This window comes from Ziziphus jujuba, chromosome 6 (assembly GCF_031755915.1).
Source record: "Ziziphus jujuba cultivar Dongzao chromosome 6, ASM3175591v1".
In the NCBI taxonomy this organism is placed as follows: domain Eukaryota; kingdom Viridiplantae; phylum Streptophyta; class Magnoliopsida; order Rosales; family Rhamnaceae; genus Ziziphus; species Ziziphus jujuba.
The window spans coordinates 17,866,952-17,886,901 of record NC_083384.1 but is presented as its reverse complement, the minus strand read 5'-3'; the positions used below and the strand labels follow the sequence as shown (position 1 = coordinate 17,886,901).

Sequence of the window (19,950 nt, the reverse complement as noted above, 5' to 3'; positions counted from 1 at the left end):
TAAAAATAAGTCAAATTATTTTAAGATAAATAATTCTTATATTACTATCAATTTATACCTTAAGCATTGTACTTTCTTGTGTTCCAAAAGTTTTAAAATTATAGTAAGGTAAGGATTTTTCATCCATGACCATTATAAAATTTGCTTCATGAGTCATTCTTTTAGATTTCTGCAAAATATATAAAGTAGTATTAGAAATAACAAATAGTAGTTAATTAAATATTCTTTAAACATATAAGTAATATATATATATATATATATATATTATGTTATGAACCTGCATTCCCTTTTCCTTTTGTTTTTCCCTTACAATTTGTTTAACTTTAGACTGTTTCATTTTGAATGGATGACGACCTTTACTTCGAGCTACTTACGGAGTAAGAACTTTACCATCCATTTTATTTGAAACACCATTATGCTCCGGACTGCTTATTGTCTCATCACACATATAGGAACATTCATTCACTGACAATTTCACTGTCAACTTTTTCTTCATATCATAAATCAGATCCATTACCAAGTTACACCTATCATCACTATTAGTTGCTAAATCCGCAACTTCACAAAAGACTTGCACATCTTATCAAATCGACATACTTCAAGCATGCTAGTTAAATCAATATAACTTATTTTTAATTTAGTATGACATCTTTTCACATCCTTCTTCCATCGTCTCAATATGTACACATCGGGAATGCAATTTATTTTTTTATGAATTAGCACTACAATCACATGTTGACATAATATGCCTCTAAACTCAAATAGTCGACAATTGCAAGTAACCTTAGATTTCTCTTCATTAAAGTGTACAATGAAGGAAATACATCGACTACTTTGTCCAATCATTACATCTTCATCCACTACAAATTCACATGAATTTACTGCAACCTCTTTATTTGACAATAACTCACAATAATTTTATCTTACCAGCTCTTGTTTAAATTCATTGAACTTTGCAGTAGTATAAACACTTTGATATTGTTTTTCAATGTCACATCGAGATATGTAAGGGATCCAAAAGTTAAAAGAGATGAAATCTTCATGATTTTCCTTTTCAACCTTATCTCTTAAAGCATTATCATATTGTCCCAATAATTGTTTTAAAGAAGTTTTTGAATTCATATACCCATCAAAAAATGCATTCATACTTTCACTACGTTGTGTGGTAGACATACCTGCCCAAAAAGTATCCTTTACAAATGCTGGCACCTAACATTGCCTCTCATTATACAATCCAGATAGCCAATCATTGGGTTGAACAGAATACATGGCAATAAACCTACTCCAACTACCTTCAAATTCAATCTGCAATAAAGAATCATAAACAATATTATGTAAAGCAAACTTGATACTCACATACTGCTTGTAGCTCTTCAACTTTTCAGGTACTTTCTTCATTATATGCCATAAGCACCATCTATGTCGTGCATGAGGAAAAACCATTTTAAGTGCATTTTGCATGGATTTATCCTGATCAATTATTATTGCATTTGGAGCATGGTTATACATACATGAAAGCCAACACTGAAACAGCCATATAAATATTTCTGTATCCTCATTTGATATTAAGCCACATCCAAATAACGTTGACTGTCCATGATGGTTGACTCCCACAAAAGGTGCAAAAGACATGTCATATTTATTTGTTAAATATGTAGTATCGAATGTCACAACATCCCCGAATTCTTTATATGCAGCCCTACTCCTTGCATCTGCCCAAAATAAATTTTTTATTCGACTCTCATCATCTAAATCCATTGCATAAAAGAAATCTGAATTTTCAACTTGCATTTTCAAGAAATACTTTTGAATTGCAGCAACTTCTCCTTCTCCGAACCTTAAACTTCTTATCTTATCTATATAATTTCTACAATCTTTCTCTAAAAATGCGAAATTATCATATCCTCCAGCTTCAACTACTAAATAATTGAAATTCTTGTTTGGCCTTTCCAGCTTTATCGTTTATTTTTAACTTCCTTTGCATATGTGACTTCATTACTCTGTAACTCTTAATATCGCATTTTACTTGGAGTACTTAATTCAAGATTATGCTAAAAAAAGATAGAGCAAACTTGCCACCTTGCATCAGAACATATAGCAGCTCTAAGCTTTGCCAAACATCCTGCTTTTGTTAGTGGATGCATTCTAAAAGTGTTTCTAGATTTACTTCTTGATTTTCCTTGACGTGAGGAAGCAAATGTGATGTATTTCAACTCTCCATCATCTCCTTTACTTGATGTTCTCTTGCAAATTTCAAATCCATTCTTCTTTCCATACATTTTATAGTATTCCTTTAACTCATCAATCGAGTCAAATAACATTCCAACTTTAAGCTTTTCTATGTCTTCTAGGTCTCCTACATCTGTTGTATTCTCCATATCATTGATATCATGCTTTAATTATTGTCAACAAGATCAAATAAAAGAAAATCAAAACTTAATATAAGTTAAATTTAATTATAAAAAGAAATAATATCATAAGAATTTACTCATAAACATACCTCAATAACATTTTTAGATTTTGATAGGTCATTTCAAACATTTCTTACTCAAACTCATCAATTTTTCTAAGGATTGATAAGTTTTTCGATCATTTGGTTCGAGAAAGGCAAAAACAAAGGGAGGAAAAATATTAATAACATGTAATATAAATATTATAATAGACATAAGAAGAACTTGTTATTTCATATGTTGAAAACAATAAATAATAAACAGTTGAATACAATAATCAAATATAAACATAAACAGACAAAAACATGATAAGATTGTTAAGGCTATAAAACAAATCATTTTCTTATTTTAAAACTAAAGTTTCAAGCATGATAATCCAACTAAAATTTTTTAAATAAAAAGACATAGAAGAAGAACATAGCTCTTGGTTACATAATTCAACAAAAAAAAAATGCTCTTGGTTATAGAATATTTGTTACCATTTTGATAAGAGTTTAGCTTTCAGCAACATCAAAAAAATAATAATAATAACTTCCAGTATGTGAGAATCACGTGAAAATCACACACACATATATTGTGATAGTAGTATGGTATTATAAATCACCACTAAAACCTCCCGCGGGGGGGTGGGGGGGGGGGGTGAGTTGAATTGGATTATCTCCATTAACTTAAGCATTATGACACAAAATTAGCAAAATGATATATTAGTAAAGAAGCATATACAAAGTTGAATTACTTAATTGCTAGTTTTATTTATTTATAAATAAATTTGTACATAAATCCCCTACTGTCTAATAAACAAAGAGACTCCTATTGATTTCAGAGAACTAAGAACTAAAAAATGGGAGAAAAAAAGCCCAAAAAAATACAAAAAATATAAAAAGCAAATAAATGAATGTGTAGAGCAAAAAAAAAAATAACAGTTAGCTAGCTAGCCTTCATTTGTCCCAATATCAAGTAGAAGAAAGGCTTCTATCCAAAATTAATGATGATTGCAAGAAGACAAAGCTTGCCTAATTCACTACTACGCATACGCACCTCACTACAAGCAAAAGGGATGCTACTTCAATTAATTTATTAATTTCCAATATCAAGTAGAAGAAAGGCTTCTATCCAAAACTAATGATGATTGCAATAAGACAAAGCTTGCCTATCCATCTACCCAAAAACATAAAAGAAAAAAAAGAAGAAGCTTTGTTATCCGATGTTGAATATTTGATATGACTCTAGTAGTAGTTGAGAAAATAACTTAAAAACACAATAATGCTTACGACAATGGCATCTCTATTAATAAACATGATAATGAGGCCTTTCGATGAAGCAAGTTCTAAAAAAAAAAAAAAAAAAGGGATTCACTACTATTGCCGTATTTTAAAGAACTTTACTTTGGGGATCTTCTTCCAGTTGCTGGTGCTATTGATTTTTGTTTGGATCCAACATACTTATAACCATTTGAGAGGAAATAGCCTGAATAATATATATATATATATATTTTTTTTTTTTCTATAGTTGTAGCCAGTAGGGGGAGGATGGTGGAGATATGGCAACAGTGTACAGAAGCTTCCTTCCAGCGATGGCGAGATAGGGAGTCCAAAACGTGATACCTATTTCATGTTTTTATTTTATTTTATTTTTTAAAAAAATCTAAAAAGATATTTAATAAAATATTAAACATGAATAATTTTGTTAATAAACAATTGTTGACATGGCAATGACGTGGATTTTAATAATTTTTTAGTTGGATGCCACATTAGATTCCATCTCATTTTGGTATCTTCTTGGTACAAATTGTTGGTATCCCTAGCATTACTCCTATCATTATTAATTTGGAAACAATCTCATTAGTTATTGATTGATGTTAATTTTCTTATATAATTAGAATTGAAAATAAATCAATAAGATATGACTACCTAAATTTAAATTAAATGAGTTTTACTATTTGTCATCAATGAAAAATGATTAGAAATGATATCTATGTTGAGATAATAAATATTAATTGAACGCATTTAATTATACATTAATTTTTTATATCAAAAAACCTAATTAGAAAAAAGTCAACCCTTTTAGAGTAACTAATTAAATTTCTAAATGACATATGGATCTTGATTTGTAAAAGATCATGTAACAAATAATATTTTTCTATCTTTTAATATTGTTTAAAATTAGATAATAGAATTTAATTTCAAGTTAACTTTTAGGATTCATGTTCTTCGTATATAATATATACTCCGCGTCAAATGTACACTTTCATTATACAATACCTTTTTTAAGTTAGAATTTAAAAATTTAAAAGTAATTATCTTATTCTTATATGAGGGCAGAATTATTCAAATATTTATCAGTTGTGTATATATAAAATGCAACAATAACATTATAGATATCAAACTAGTTATAAAATTTATATATTAAATGATAAGTGTTAAAATATTATTGGTTGACATATTTATATAACCTAAATATAGATGAGTAAACCCTTAAATTGATAAATGAATTAAAAAAAAAAAACAAATCAAATTTTTTTTTTACATCACATACCACAATCATTTGGTCAATAGATTAATGAATATTTTGGTAACTCTAATATTATCGTAAATCCATAAATAAATATGTTACATTTTATAACCAACTTTGCTTTTAATTTATTTTATTATTTAATTTTAAACATTATTATATGATAATTATCATGGAAAAATATATTATATATTTTTTTGATCATATTTTGGGATTGTTTTTGTTTAAAAGTAATCAATTTGAAATTAAATTTTGGATAGGCATATGCTGTTAAATTATTTTTAATTCTAAATTATATAAGAAAATTAATACTAAACTATTAGCAATGAGATTATCTCCAAATTAATAGTAATGATATAAAACAACTCTAATCATTATATCTAAAAAATTGACATGATTTGAAATGGGGGAGGGATCTTTATCCATATAAATTAGACTAACGAGGAAATAATTGTGCCAAAAAAAAAAAAAAGAAAAGAAATGAGACAAGCAAGCGAGATATTAAGTGATGTCCAATTTTTTATTTTATTTTTTTATCAAAGTACCCACATATAATCTATCAAATCCTACTCTTCCATAACTCAAATACATAAGCAGGTGTACATAAATATGGATACCCAACCATTAAAACAATCTATTTCGATCTTTAACTGGTAAAAAAATAAAAAATAAAAAAACCATATCCGATCTTTAAATGAAATCAAGAGTATTTTAAAAAATATATATTATTTATTATTATTAATAAATAATTATTAATAGAATTTATATATTATATAACTATTAAAAAATTTCCTTCTTAAATTTTAAAATAACAAAATAATAAAATTAAATGATTTTATTAAAATTTATTATATAAATTAGTAATTATCATGGTAATAATAAATAGTAAAATTAATCTTTTAGAGGATGAAAAGTGAATGTTATATGGACAAAAAAGTAATTAAATAAAAAAAGACACAAGCAAATCATTATTGATATAAATGAAAAGTGGGTATTATTGGAGAGGATACTTTTATAGATGAGACAAACATACTTACCAAAAATATAGGGGAAAACAAAAAAAAGGTAGACGAGCAAGTGAAATATCAAGTCATGCCCAATCTTTAACCAGCCAAAAAACAAGTCGCGTCCAATCTTTTTAGCCAAAAACAAAAATAAATAGATAAAGAGCCATGTCCTATCTAAAATACCAAAAGGAATCTCAGCCAGTCATCGATAAGGGAAAATAGAGCAGATGATGATAAGGGGTAGGAAAGAAAAATGCGCCACATTTTTCACTTTTATGAAAAAGGCCCGTCATATTTTTCACGTTTACTTTATTGAAGAGGTGTGTGACATTTTTTTCTCGCACAAATTTGCTAAATTATCAATCACCTATGCCTCCGTCAATTAAATATACAAGATATATATATATATATATATATATTTGTGTATGTATATATAGATGTGTGTGGAGTGTGTATATATATATATATATATATATGGGGTGGGAATATTTTATATAGTTAATATTAGCTAGCCTAGAACTGGTCTTGCATTTTTTTTTTCCTTTTTGGGTAAATCTACAACTGTCTAGCTATTAATTGAAGTGCAATGGAAGAGGCATTTAGCATAAAAAGTACTAGCATGTTTTGGGTTTTCATAGGGTGTTTATTATTGATGATGACGTATATTTATTATATATTAGGAGTGAAGCCTGAAATTATACGATCAAAGTTTCGAAAGCAAGGGATAAATGGTCCATTGCCATCCATTTTATTAGGGAATGTTCCTCAAATAAAGCAGATTCTGTCTCGGACATCAGCCAATGATCATGTCAAGGAAAAGTTATCGATTGATCATTCTTTATCTCTCTTTCCATATTTAAAGCAATGGGCTAAGCAATTTGGTATATTAATTTATTTATTCTATGCTTTTTCTCTTATTGGGATTGTTAATTCTGTCATTTGTTACTATTTCTCAATCTTCATGTCACTTTCTACTTTGTTTAATTTTTTTTTTAATATTAAAAATATGAGATTTGGATGTTGTTATGTATATATCTTCTAAATCAATAAAATACATATAAAATGTTTCTGGATGTTGTTTTTGAAACAATTTCCTGAAGTTGAAGCGTACAAGTTTTGAAAAGTAATAAAATGATCAATATTGGTTCTATGCACACTTGCAATGTGCTCCATTGGTATTGTAGTGGCTTTTATTTTTTCTCCATATATTTCTAAGTTATCATTATTATATATTTTTTCAGAAAGTCCAAATGCTAATGACCATCAATAATGATTTATAGTTTTAGGTTTAAGTCCTGGCGCTAAAAATTTTCAGTTCTCAATTTATAAAAAAATAAATAAATAAAATAAAGTTAGCATTATTATATAAAACTATTTTTAGTGATGGATATCTTTGTTGTCAGGACCCGTCCGGAATTCCTTCCCCGGAACCCTAGACAGCCCTGATCCCAGGGAAACCCTACCGGACCCTTCTGTGGAAGATCCGGCAGAACCTCCCCTAAGGGATGGACTTACCACAAAATTTCCTGCACTGAAAACACACTTCTATAATTGTTCCCTTATTCCTCCCACAGTACGACGAACTGGTTCCACAAATTTCAGCACTCCAAAATAAAAATACAGTAATCCAGTGCAATACAAATACATAAGTGTCCCATACAGTATACAGAGCTTTATGAAGTACTACAAAATATAGAATACAGCAAAAGTGAAAGAAATATTACAACTGCAGTAAAAGAAGAACAAGGTACTGCGCGAACAAATACAGCGAGGAAGATCAAGTCCGCTCCGAGTGAACACCGACAACCTGGTACCTAGAGGAACGGAATTTAAGAGTGTGAGATGCTAATCATCTCAGTGAGCGACCCTACTACTCTACACTATCATACCACGGTAATAGGTATATAAATAATAATTATTTGGAAATAATAATTTCTCTCAAAACCCTTACAATTCTCTCAGTTGGAAAGGTTCCCCTTTGAAAACATTTTCACAAAACCCTTTATTCATATTTCCCGAAAACCAAGACATCAATTAAATACCAGAAGCGGTAACAATTATATTTTTAATTCTAATTCAGTTTCCAAACATTTTATTTTTAAAACACAGTTCTGAAAATCATTTGATGCACCCACTATATACCAGTGGCGCCAACAGTACCCAGCGTCCCAAGGTACCGCCAGACAGGAGGTTATAGAAAGAAACCGGCATACGGTCGCGTGGCGTCCCACTGCGCCGCTGCTAACCTGGTGTCCCGGCCAAAGGGGGGTGGCCGCCCTCTCCGATGGCATCCACAGGACACCCTCATAATATCAACCGCGCGCTACTCACACCCACCTGCGCGCTAATCACATCACCTGCGCGCTAATCACACCCACCTGCGCGCTAATCACAACCGTGTGCACACTAACCATATCACATATACCATATCACATAATCAGAACACCAGTACGTGCACGGTGCATCTAAAAATCATAAAATCCATAAATTTAAAACAAATTTCACATTTTTCATAAGCATAGCGGGCATAATCCATCCGCTTGAACCGGGAAATTCTCCACAACTTCCTTATAATTAATACCATAAATCCCATGATTTTCAAATCCACCAACTCCCAAATCCATCAATTCAAATATCCACATTTTTTTCCAAGCATAAATAATTTCTCGAAATATCATAATCAAATCCCATAATATTTTATGGGCATATTTCATAAAAATTGAAATCACCAACATAACCAAATATTTTCCTTGAAATATTTGAAAATCGAATCGTGCCCAATTTACCATTAAAACCACACCAATTTCAAAATCCTCAAAACCATAAAATAATTCCACATGGCATAAATTGTAGAATTCATATTTTCTTAAATCCAATAAATTCATAAATAATTCTACAATAAATCCAATAAATATTTGGCACATAGAAATTAAATTCCAAATATTTAATTCACACATAATATATTCATCAATTAAATTCCCCAAAATTAATTTGAAGGTGGGTCACTCACCTGGAGCACGCAATTAACCCATGATCCACTACGGGATCAATTCTACGACTCACCGGTGCTCCTAGAACAAAATTCACAGACAGTCAAATAAATTAATATTTTATTCGGGTAAATAATACCCGGTACCCGGGGGGTCAAAACACAAACGATAACTAAAATTTACGAATCATATACCGAATCGAAGCTCGAGTGATGCTAATCACAGATCCGGTCTTAATTTTCGATGATCGTACCCGACGGGGTTTGAATTTCGTCGGGAAGCTTTCCGGGTTTCGGCTCCGCAATTCTCCCAAACCGTCGCGAATTGGCGGAAACGGAAGTCGGATTTGGGTTCAGGAGGTCGAACACTGCGGACTGGAGCTGGCCGGAATTTTCGGGTACTCGCCGGAACAGTAATTTCCGGCGGGCCGCCACGTCACCGGCAACCGTCGCCGGAACAGTATTTTCCGACGGTGGCCGTTTGCTGTGAAATTTTGCAGATTTGTAGATCGTGACGAGAGCAATCCAACGGGACCGACGGTGAGCAAAACGGAGGTCGGACGGCGGAGAAACCACCGTTTGAAGATTTTCGACCCCTCGCCGGAAAACGCTCCGATCCCGGCGCGTCGGTGGTCCGATGGCCGTGATTTTTGGTGGGTAGGCCGGACGTGAGGAGAGGATGCTGGGTGTATGGCGCGTGTACTGTATATCGGCCGGAATAGTGCCGATTCGCGGTGGCCGGCGGTGGAGGGGGAAAAATCGCCGCCAAACTTCGGACGTCCGATCCGGGCGCGTCCGGCGGCCGTTCGCCGTGAAATTTGGAGGTTTTGCCGGAAATGAGGTGGGCAATCTGGCTGGCCGGCGCGTGTACAGTAACTAGGCCGGAAAAACATGAAAATGACCGGCGGCCGGCGGGTCCTCTCTCTCTCTTTCTCTCTCTTCTCTCTCTTTCTCTCTCTTCCCCGAGAGTTTTTCAAAATTAAAACCCTGCGTGATACTGTTCATGCCACGTGGACCACTCAGAAGCTGACACGTGGCATTTCACTGTTCACGACCCAAAAACATTAAAATAATACGGTATCCGGTAAACTTCAAACGTCCATAACTTTTTAACCACAAGTCCGATTTAAGCGTGCCGCTAGTCTATGAACTCGTATCGACGAGTACTTTACAACCATACAAGAGTCAACTCACAATTACATCACAAGAAAAAGTCAACTCCCGGCACCTTTTAGACAGTTTACACTTCAACTTGTTTTGCCCATAACTTTCAAACCGTAGCTCCGTTTTCGACGTGCTACTAGTCTACGAACTCAGGGCGTCATGCACTTCGCCACGGTACCCTAGTCAACTCAAAATTCTCACCGAGTCAAAAAGTCAACTTTTGACCCCCTTCGGTCAACGGTCAACGGTCAACCTCGGTCAACGTGCACGGATTCCGGTACGATTTGGGACGGGGTGTTACAGCCTTCCCCCCTTACAAAAATTTCGTCCTCGAAATTTCCGCACGTCACTGGAACAAATAAGGGTTCTGATCACGCACCTGCGCTTCGGGCTCCCATGTTGCTTCCTCGACTAAGTAGTTCCTTGCCAACCAATCCATGCCCAACACTACTTCAAGTCCGGATAGATCCAACAGGATCAGGTCTGCTTCCATCACTTGATCTGTGAAATCGTCGGGCGTAGTCCTGGCCCCCTGCTGCGTCATAGCAAACACCCGGCCTTGACTTGTCTGTTGGGGTCTCCTTCCTCTACCTCGACTCGATCCTGCAGACGGCTGGACTGATCCCGAAGAAACTCCTACTGGCTGACTCCCCTGGGAACTCTGTCCTGGAAATATCCCCGTATGCTGTGTCCGTCGACCTGCTTCTAGCACACTGCTGCTACCATAAGGGCAATCCCTCCTTATGTGGCCTGGCTGCCCACACCGAAAGCATAAACCATCCATCTGACACTGCCCAGAATGATTCCCCCTACAAAGTGGACAAATCCACGGAGAACCAATGCGTGACTGCTGATACGAGCTTGCATCCACACTGATCAAATGGTGAGCTGGCTGGGGCATGCGATAACTATCTCTCCTCTGGAATCTGCCTCGTGGGCTTAACCCATCACTGTCTGAGCCTGAGCTATGGCTCTTCTTAGCTGCCCCTTGTCGAGGTACTCCGCTATACGAACCTTCGAATGATCTGCGCCTCGAGGGTCTGTGTATCTCCTCCTGTCTCTCTAGCTCGAGCGCTGCATCCCTGGCGGACTGATAGGTGGGATGTACTGATCCAGAAAGGGTGTAGCCGATGCTCTCTTTCAATCCGTCTATGAACCTCACCTTCTTCGTGTGATCGTCGGGAATCAGGTGCATGCAGAATCCTGATAGTTCTCGGAATCTCCTCTCGTACTCGGTCACTGTCATGTTCCCCTGTCGCAGTTCCTCGAACTCTCTCCTTCTCGCCTCACGGTACGCAGGAGGACAAAACTTTATCAATGGCAGTTGTTCATCCCAGCTACCACGAAACTGCATAATGCAAGACCTTAGCAGGTCTTCTAATGTCCGAATTGTGCACTCTGCTTGTCCATCAGATTGCGGGTGAAAAGCGGTGCTGTAGTTAAGTCTTGCTCCTAGTGCATCAGCCAATTTCCGCCATAGTCGTGAAGTAAAGCGCGGATCTCGATCGGAGACGATGGCTAACGGTACTCCATGAAGACTTACAATGCGTTGCACGAACAACTAAGCTAACTTCTCGGGTGAAAATGTTCTCGTACCAGTAGGAAGTGTGCTGACTTGGTGAGACGATCAATGATTACCCAAATAACGTCGTACCTTCTAGGTGTGGAAGGAAGCTTGAATACGAAGTCCATGTTGAGTTCTTCCCACTTCCACACGGGAATCGGTAAAGGTTGGAGTAGTCCCGAAGGCTTCTGTCTTTCTGCTTTCACTTGTTGACAAATCAAACACTTTGATACGAAGTCTGCCACTTCTCTCTTCATACCAATCCACCAATAATACTTAACAAGCGTCCGGTACATCTTGGTACTTCCCGGATGCATCGCATACATCGAGCTGTGCGCCTCCTCTAAAATCTCCTTCTTGAGTCCTGGGATATCCGGAACACAAAGTCGTCCTTTATACACGAGGGCTCCATCCAACTCCATCCATCACCTTTGCCTCATATTTAACTCCTTCTGTGTGAAAATATACTTGAGGCTCTTGTGGTCGGTATAGATTTGGCACGTGGCTCCATACAAGTAGTGCCTCGAGTTTCCACATCGCTTCCTCGACTGACAGGTATTCGATGTTCTTTTGTAGCAACAACACATGAATTACGCTGCATGCCGATGTCTGCTTTCCCGCTTCCACTTGTCGGCAGCGTAACTTAGCAAGTATACTAGAGGCCTTATCCACTATCACTACACGACCATCACGCCTAATAGTGACTGTAACTTTCCTCTTGTGCAACTTTCATTCTCATGCTCACTAATTAAGGATATTCAAATTGGTCCACGAGAATCTAAAGCATGCATCCTTAAACCAACAACCAACTCTCGTGACTCGATCAGCACTTTAAAAGGTAAGATTAGAACTTAAGTCTAATTCCCTCAAATACTGGTATCACCAAGTTAAGGTTGAGATTAATTCACTTGTCTTCGATTACCCTCCTAGTACTTACAATTATAAAACCCTTGCTCCTCATTGATTAACCAATAGTCTTAACCTCGACAAACATCAATCTTTCTTTTAACTAAATTCATCAAGGTCATGAATAAAATTCTCAACATCCAAATACCATTCTTGAAAACCCTAAGTTTCCCCCATTTCAAATAAATTCCATGAATCCACACCTCAAGCAATAAGAAATTTAAATCTTAATTCTAGCATCACCACCAATACTATGAACAAATCACTAGATCCTTAACCCAATAAAGTATTCCACACTTCTTAAATTCTAACTCCGTCCCAAAAATCATACTCCTTATCATTGTAAATTATCACCAACAATATCAACCACCTTGAATCGATGAAGCACCATCAATACGAACCTTAAATCTCCAAGGAAATAAAATATCAAGATCTTAGCTTCTAGAATGAAAATAACCATGCTTAAACATCCAACCATGCCTAAGGAATCATCCTCATCTCATTAACCTCATCAACCACCAAGTAGAACTTTAGTCGCTATCCGGAGCTTGCTTGATTCTCTAAACGCTGTCGTACCTTCTCTTTGTGAATGATAGTTTAAGCACGAAATCCATGTTTACATCTCCCTACTTTACTTGTCGGTGACTTAAGTACCTTTATTCGGATCTTGCAACTTCCTTTATCGTGCCAAACCACCATGTCATCCAGTGAGCATTCCCTACGTCTTGGTACCCTTGGGGTGTATCGCATACTTTGAATCGCGTGCTTCCTTTAAGATCTCCTTTTTGAACTCAACGATACCCTGCTTTGGATTCTCGACTGGCGATACTTAACCTTAAGTCGCTTTTGGAAAAACCATAACATAAAACAAATAATAAAATATATTTTTCAACTATACCTAACTTGCATAGGCAATTGTTAAAACTCCACATTGAAATTCATATCTTAAAATTCATAGCATAAAATAAAATATGCACGCTTGTAATGGAGGTACGTACGACACCTTCTACATGTTACGTAATCCATGATTCCAACTGTCGCCGACACTCTGCTACCAATACAAACCAGGGTGGTTGCCTATATTGGCCGTCCAATCCCCTGGACTCGTAGGCAACATGATCATGGGGCTAGCTCTACATGGACCACATTGGTTCGCCGCCTCCATATGGTGCAGTATAATATCAAACAACATACATAAAAATACATGTATGAACACAAACCAAAAATACTTGAATAAAACACCTTTAATTTCAAATACCACTTTGAAAAGTATTTAATTTTGATAATCGATCGGAAAAATATTTTTGACGCCTTGAAATCGATCGACACACATCCTTAGGCAATCATCCTTCTTCTCCATGAACGAAACGGATACCATTCACGATGATAAGCTTGACCTTCAAAAAGAAAAGGCATCCTCGACCATCGACTAGGGCATAGGAATTTCCCGTTAGGCTAGATGATCCTAATTGTCACCCTCGAAGATTAGAGTTATTCAAACTCGGGCAACGAATTTACTTCGAGACAAACAGAAAGAACGCTTTCACACGGGTAAAACGAGAGATTAAACACGGATAGGATGCACAACAATGCACAGTCCCTTTGGAATACTAGAACCTAGAGCTCTGATACCAACTGTCAGGACCCGTCCGGAATTCCTTCCCCGGAACCCTAGACAGCCCTGATCCCAGGGAAACCCTACCGGACCCTTCTGTGGAAGATCCGGCAGAACCTCCCCTAAGGGATGGACTTACCACAAAATTTCCTGCACTGAAAACACACTTCTATAATTGTTCCCTTATTCCTCCCACAGTACGACGAACTGGTTCCACAAATTTCAGCACTCCAAAATAAAAATACAGTAATCCAGTGCAATACAAATACATAAGTGTCCCATACAGTATACAGAGCTTTATGAAGTACTACAAAATATAGAATACAGCAAAAGTGAAAGAAATATTACAACTGCAGTAAAAGAAGAACAAGGTACTGCGCGAACAAATACAGCGAGGAAGATCAAGTCCGCTCCGAGTGAACACCGACAACCTGGTACCTAGAGGAACGGAATTTAAGAGTGTGAGATGCTAATCATCTCAGTGAGCGACCCTACTACTCTACACTATCATACCACGGTAATAGGTATATAAATAATAATTATTTGGAAATAATAATTTCTCTCAAAACCCTTACAATTCTCTCAGTTGGAAAGGTTCCCCTTTGAAAACATTTTCACAAAACCCTTTATTCATATTTCCCGAAAACCAAGACATCAATTAAATACCAGAAGCGGTAACAATTATATTTTTAATTCTAATTCAGTTTCCAAACATTTTATTTTTAAAACACAGTTCTGAAAATCATTTGATGCACCCACTATATACCAGTGGCGCCAACAGTACCCAGCGTCCCAAGGTACCGCCAGACAGGAGGTTATAGAAAGAAACCGGCATACGGCCGCGTGGCGTCCCACTGCGCCGCTGCTAACCTGGTGTCCCGGCCAAAGGGGGGTGGCCGCCCTCTCCGATGGCATCCACAGGACACCCTCATAATATCAACCGCGCGCTACTCACACCCACCTGCGCGCTAATCACATCACCTGCGCGCTAATCACACCCACCTGCGCGCTAATCACAACCGTGTGCACACTAACCATATCACATATACCATATCACATAATCAGAACACCAGTACGTGCACGGTGCATCTAAAAATCATAAAATCCATAAATTTAAAACAAATTTCACATTTTTCATAAGCATAGCGGGCATAATCCATCCGCTTGAACCGGGAAATTCTCCACAACTTCCTTATAATTAATACCATAAATCCCATGATTTTCAAATCCACCAACTCCCAAATCCATCAATTCAAATATCCACATTTTTTTCCAAGCATAAATAATTTCTCGAAATATCATAATCAAATCCCATAATATTTTATGGGCATATTTCATAAAAATTGAAATCACCAACATAACCAAATATTTTCCTTGAAATATTTGAAAATCGAATCGTGCCCAATTTACCATTAAAACCACACCAATTTCAAAATCCTCAAAACCATAAAATAATTCCACATGGCATAAATTGTAGAATTCATATTTTCTTAAATCCAATAAATTCATAAATAATTCTACAATAAATCCAATAAATATTTGGCACATAGAAATTAAATTCCAAATATTTAATTCACACATAATATATTCATCAATTAAATTCCCCAAAATTAATTTGAAGGTGGGTCACTCACCTGGAGCACGCAATTAACCCATGATCCACTACGGGATCAATTCTACGACTCACCGGTGCTCCTAGAACAAAATTCACAGACAGTCAAATAAATTAATATTTTATTCGGGTAAATAATACCCGGTACCCGGGGGGTCAAAACACAAACGATAACTAAAATTTACGAATCATATACCGAATCGAAGCTCGAGTGATGCTAATCACAGATCCGGTCTTAATTTTCGATGATCGTACCCGACGGGGTTTGAATTTCGTCGGGAAGCTTTCCGGGTTTCGGCTCCGCAATTCTCCCAAACCGTCGCGAATTGGCGGAAACGGAAGTCGGATTTGGGTTCAGGAGGTCGAACACTGCGGACTGGAGCTGGCCGGAATTTTCGGGTACTCGCCGGAACAGTAATTTCCGGCGGGCCGCCACGTCACCGGCAACCGTCGCCGGAACAGTATTTTCCGACGGTGGCCGTTTGCTGTGAAATTTTGCAGATTTGTAGATCGTGAGGAGAGCAATCCAACGGGACCGACGGTGAGCAAAACGGAGGTCGGACGGCGGAGAAACCACCGTTTGAAGATTTTCGACCCCTCGCCGGAAAACGCTCCGATCCCGGCGCGTCGGTGGTCCGATGGCCGTGATTTTTGGTGGGTAGGCCGGACGTGAGGAGAGGATGCTGGGTGTATGGCGCGTGTACTGTATATCGGCCGGAATAGTGCCGATTCGCCGTGGCCGGCGGTGGAGGGGGAAAAATCGCCGCCAAACTTCGAACGTCCGATCCGGGCGCGTCCGGCGGCCGTTCGCCGTGAAATTTGGAGGTTTTGCCGGAAATGAGGTGGGCAATCTGGCTGGCCGGCGCGTGTACAGTAACTAGGCCGGAAAAACATGAAAATGACCGGCGGCCGGCGGGTCCTCTCTCTCTCTTTCTCTCTCCTCTCTCTCTTTCTCTCTCTTCTCTCTCTTTCTCTCTCTTCCCCGAGAGTTTTTCAAAATTAAAACCCTGCGTGATACTGTTCATGCCACGTGGACCACTCAGAAGCTGACACGTGGCATTTCACTGTTCACGACCCAAAAACATTAAAATAATACGGTATCCGGTAAACTTCAAACGTCCATAACTTTTTAACCACAAGTCCGATTTAAGCGTGCCGCTAGTCTATGAACTCGTATCGACGAGTACTTTACAACCATACAAGAGTCAACTCACAATTACATCACAAGAAAAAGTCAACTCCCGGCACCTTTTAGACAGTTTACACTTCAACTTGTTTTGCCCATAACTTTCAAACCGTAGCTCCGTTTTCGACGTGCTACTAGTCTACGAACTCAGGGCGTCATGCACTTCGCCACGGTACCCTAGTCAACTCAAAATTCTCACCGAGTCAAAAAGTCAACTTTTGACCCCCTTCGGTCAACGGTCAACGGTCAACCTCGGTCAACGTGCACGGATTCCGGTGCGATTTGGGACGGGGTGTTACATTTGTAATTAAAGAACTTTCAAGTATAATTAATAAATCTGAATATATATTACTATAAGCTGTTCGTTCTTTTAACTAATTTATAACTTTAATTTACTGTTCTCTTTAATTGTTTGTTTAAATTGTTATTTCCTCAATGCCAAGTTTTTTATGACCTGTTTTTTGTTCTTTCAAAATAATACAATGGAAAAAGTAAAGAAAAATTATAGGGCTTTTTTTTTTCTTTTTTTGCCCCTTTTTGTGAAAAGAAAAGAAAAACTATGGTTTGATGTAGCTTATCAAATACACAACAGGAAGAACGTTCATTTTTGCCCTTGGAGGGACGCAAATATTGTATGTTTGTGATGTTATACTAGTAAAAGAATTCAGCATCTTCAAATCGTTGGACTTGGGAAAGCCTGCTTATCTTCAGAAGGATAGAGGTCCTTTATTAGGCAAGGGTCTCATTTCAACAAATGGTGCACTTTGGGCCCACCAAAGAAAAACTGTATCTTCCCATCTATACATGTACAAAATTAAGGTCAGTCACCATACTCTTACTTACTATTATTGCTTTGATGATGATGAGATTCAATTTGGGATTATTATCCAAGAAGACGTCGCTTAATTTGCTACTGGACTCAGCTGTGCAGATAGTCTTTATGTATAAGATAAATTTTAATTTCGTATTGAAACTATTGGACTTGGAACCTATATAATGCAGGATATGGTGAACCTAATGGTGGAATCTGCAAATACACTAGTTAATAGTTGGGAAAGCAAAATTAATCAAACAGATGGGGTTGTAGATTTACCTATCCATGACTATGTGAGAAGCTTCTCTTCAACTGTAATATCTAAGATTTTGTTTGGAAGCAACTATGAAGAAGGAAACACCATATTCCCCAAGCATGGAGCTCTTCTTAAGGCCATGGCTTCACCCACAATACTCAATGGGATTCCCTTCTCAAGGTCTATAAACTTGTCCTACATTAATTCATTATAATATAATAGACTCAATTTTTAATGTTTGGACCTACAAATTTCTGAATAATTCACCTTAACCTTGGCAGATTTCTTCCCACCAAGAAAAACATGGAAGTGTGGAGACTAGAAAAAGAAATAAACTCCATAATCATTGACATAAAGAACAAACATATTGGAAGACCTCATCATGATGAGAACATGTTAAAAGTGATCATGGAAGGTGCCAAGAATGCTAAGCTTGGGCCGACCGCTGAGGATCAATATATAGTAGACAATTGCAAAAATCTCTTCTTGGCAGGATCTGAAGTTCCTGCTGTTGCGGCAATGTGGGGTTTGATGCTATTAGCTTTGCATCCCGAGTGGCAAGCGTGTCTACGCTCAGAGGTTCAGCAAGTTTGTGGCGGCGGTCATAACATCATCGATGCTAATATGCTTAACAAGATGAAAATGGTATATCTACATCGTAGATAATACATTTTATAATATCTTAAATTTTTGTGAAAATAATAATTTAACAACTACTTCGTGTAACTGATAAATATTTGATGAATTAAATTAAATGTCTTTTGCAGATGAAAATGGTTATTCAAGAGGTGCTGCGGCTATACCCGGTAGTCATATTTGTGTCAAGGCAAGCCTTGGAAGATGTGAAGGTGGGGGAAATGTTGGTCCCGAAAGGTGTAAACATATGGATATGGATGCTAGAGTTGCACAGAGATCCCGCATTATGGGGTCCTGATGCTCACAAGTTCAATCCTGAAAGGTTTGCCAATGGAGTTTCAGGGGCTTGCAAGTGTCCTCATGCCTACTTGCCGTTTGGTGTTGGTGGCCGAGTACGTCCCGGACAGAGCTTAGCTATGGTGGAACTGAAAATACTCTTTGCACTCATTGTGTCCAATTTCACTCTCTCTGTTTCTCCCAAATATCGTCACTCCCCTATTTATGGTTTGCTTTGCATCCTGAACATGGTGTAGATCTTCTAGTACAAAAAATATGACAAACTATATGCTCATTGCTCGATGTTGTAGTATTGTATGTTCAAAATCAAAATAAGGTTACCTATATTTACCAAAATAAATAAATAGAATAAAATAAAATAAAGTTATTTGTGTAAAATTTTTAATTCGACTGCTAAGGCAATTTGGGATCATATTTCTTGTTGTCTGTTTTCATATGTTTTATTTATCACCCTTGTTTATTTATTTTCTTATTTTCATTCTCTTATTTATTATAGTTTATGCTAATTATTTATTTTGCATAATAAGTTCCATTTAATAACTCAGCACCAATAATTTAAAAAATGTGTGAATTGATTTTTGTTATTCTTTCCTTTATAAATATAGAACATAATTACAAGTTTTATAATTATCGAATCACATAAGGCTTCATATTTTCTACATGACAAAGTTTGAGAAAAATTAACTGTTTTTTACTAATTTGTTTTTCATAAATTAGTTTATAAGGAATCAATTTTCTTTCATAGTGTTTGGCGATTAAGGAAAAAAAAAAAAAATATGCATTAGAAGTAAGGGTAAGATTTATCATATTATTGGAAAAATGATTCCTCATTGGCCCAACTTTTCTTCCTGCAAAAAACCATTCAAACACTTAAAAAATTTACTTTTCCGAAGGATATGAGATTTACACCAAATTTGGCACGAACCAAACAACGCCGAAAAGA

At 36.7% G+C, this 19,950-nt stretch overlaps 1 protein-coding gene and 1 pseudogene across 1 annotated transcript; one reads left to right on the top strand and one right to left on the bottom strand.

Annotated features, from left to right (window-relative positions):
• Positions 1 to 370: 370 nt before the first annotated feature.
• LOC132804033 (protein FAR1-RELATED SEQUENCE 5-like) lies at positions 371 to 2,109 on the bottom strand (annotated as a pseudogene).
• Positions 2,110 to 6,435: 4,326 nt separating this feature from the next.
• LOC132803952 (cytochrome P450 714C2-like) lies at positions 6,436 to 19,369 on the top strand. Its single transcript, XM_060817811.1, has 5 exons — positions 6,436 to 6,849; positions 17,597 to 17,823; positions 18,007 to 18,254; positions 18,356 to 18,719; positions 18,842 to 19,369. Exons 1-5 carry the CDS (start codon positions 6,555 to 6,557, stop codon positions 19,241 to 19,243), a joined length of 1,536 nt encoding a protein of 511 aa, XP_060673794.1. The 5' UTR covers positions 6,436 to 6,554; the 3' UTR covers positions 19,244 to 19,369.
• Positions 19,370 to 19,950: the final 581 nt, after the last annotated feature.

Bases quoted from the DNA above. Each gene is read 5' to 3' on its own strand.
- LOC132803952 (XM_060817811.1), top strand. From the start codon at position 6,555: ATGGAAGAGGCATTTAGCATAAAAAGTACTAGCATGTTTTGGGTTTTC. The intron at 6,850-17,596 runs GTATATTAATTT...AATACACAACAG, and splicing joins GCAATGGGCTAAGCAATTTG to GAAGAACGTTCATTTTTGCC. The intron at 18,255-18,355 runs GTCTATAAACTT...TAACCTTGGCAG, and splicing joins AATGGGATTCCCTTCTCAAG to ATTTCTTCCCACCAAGAAAA.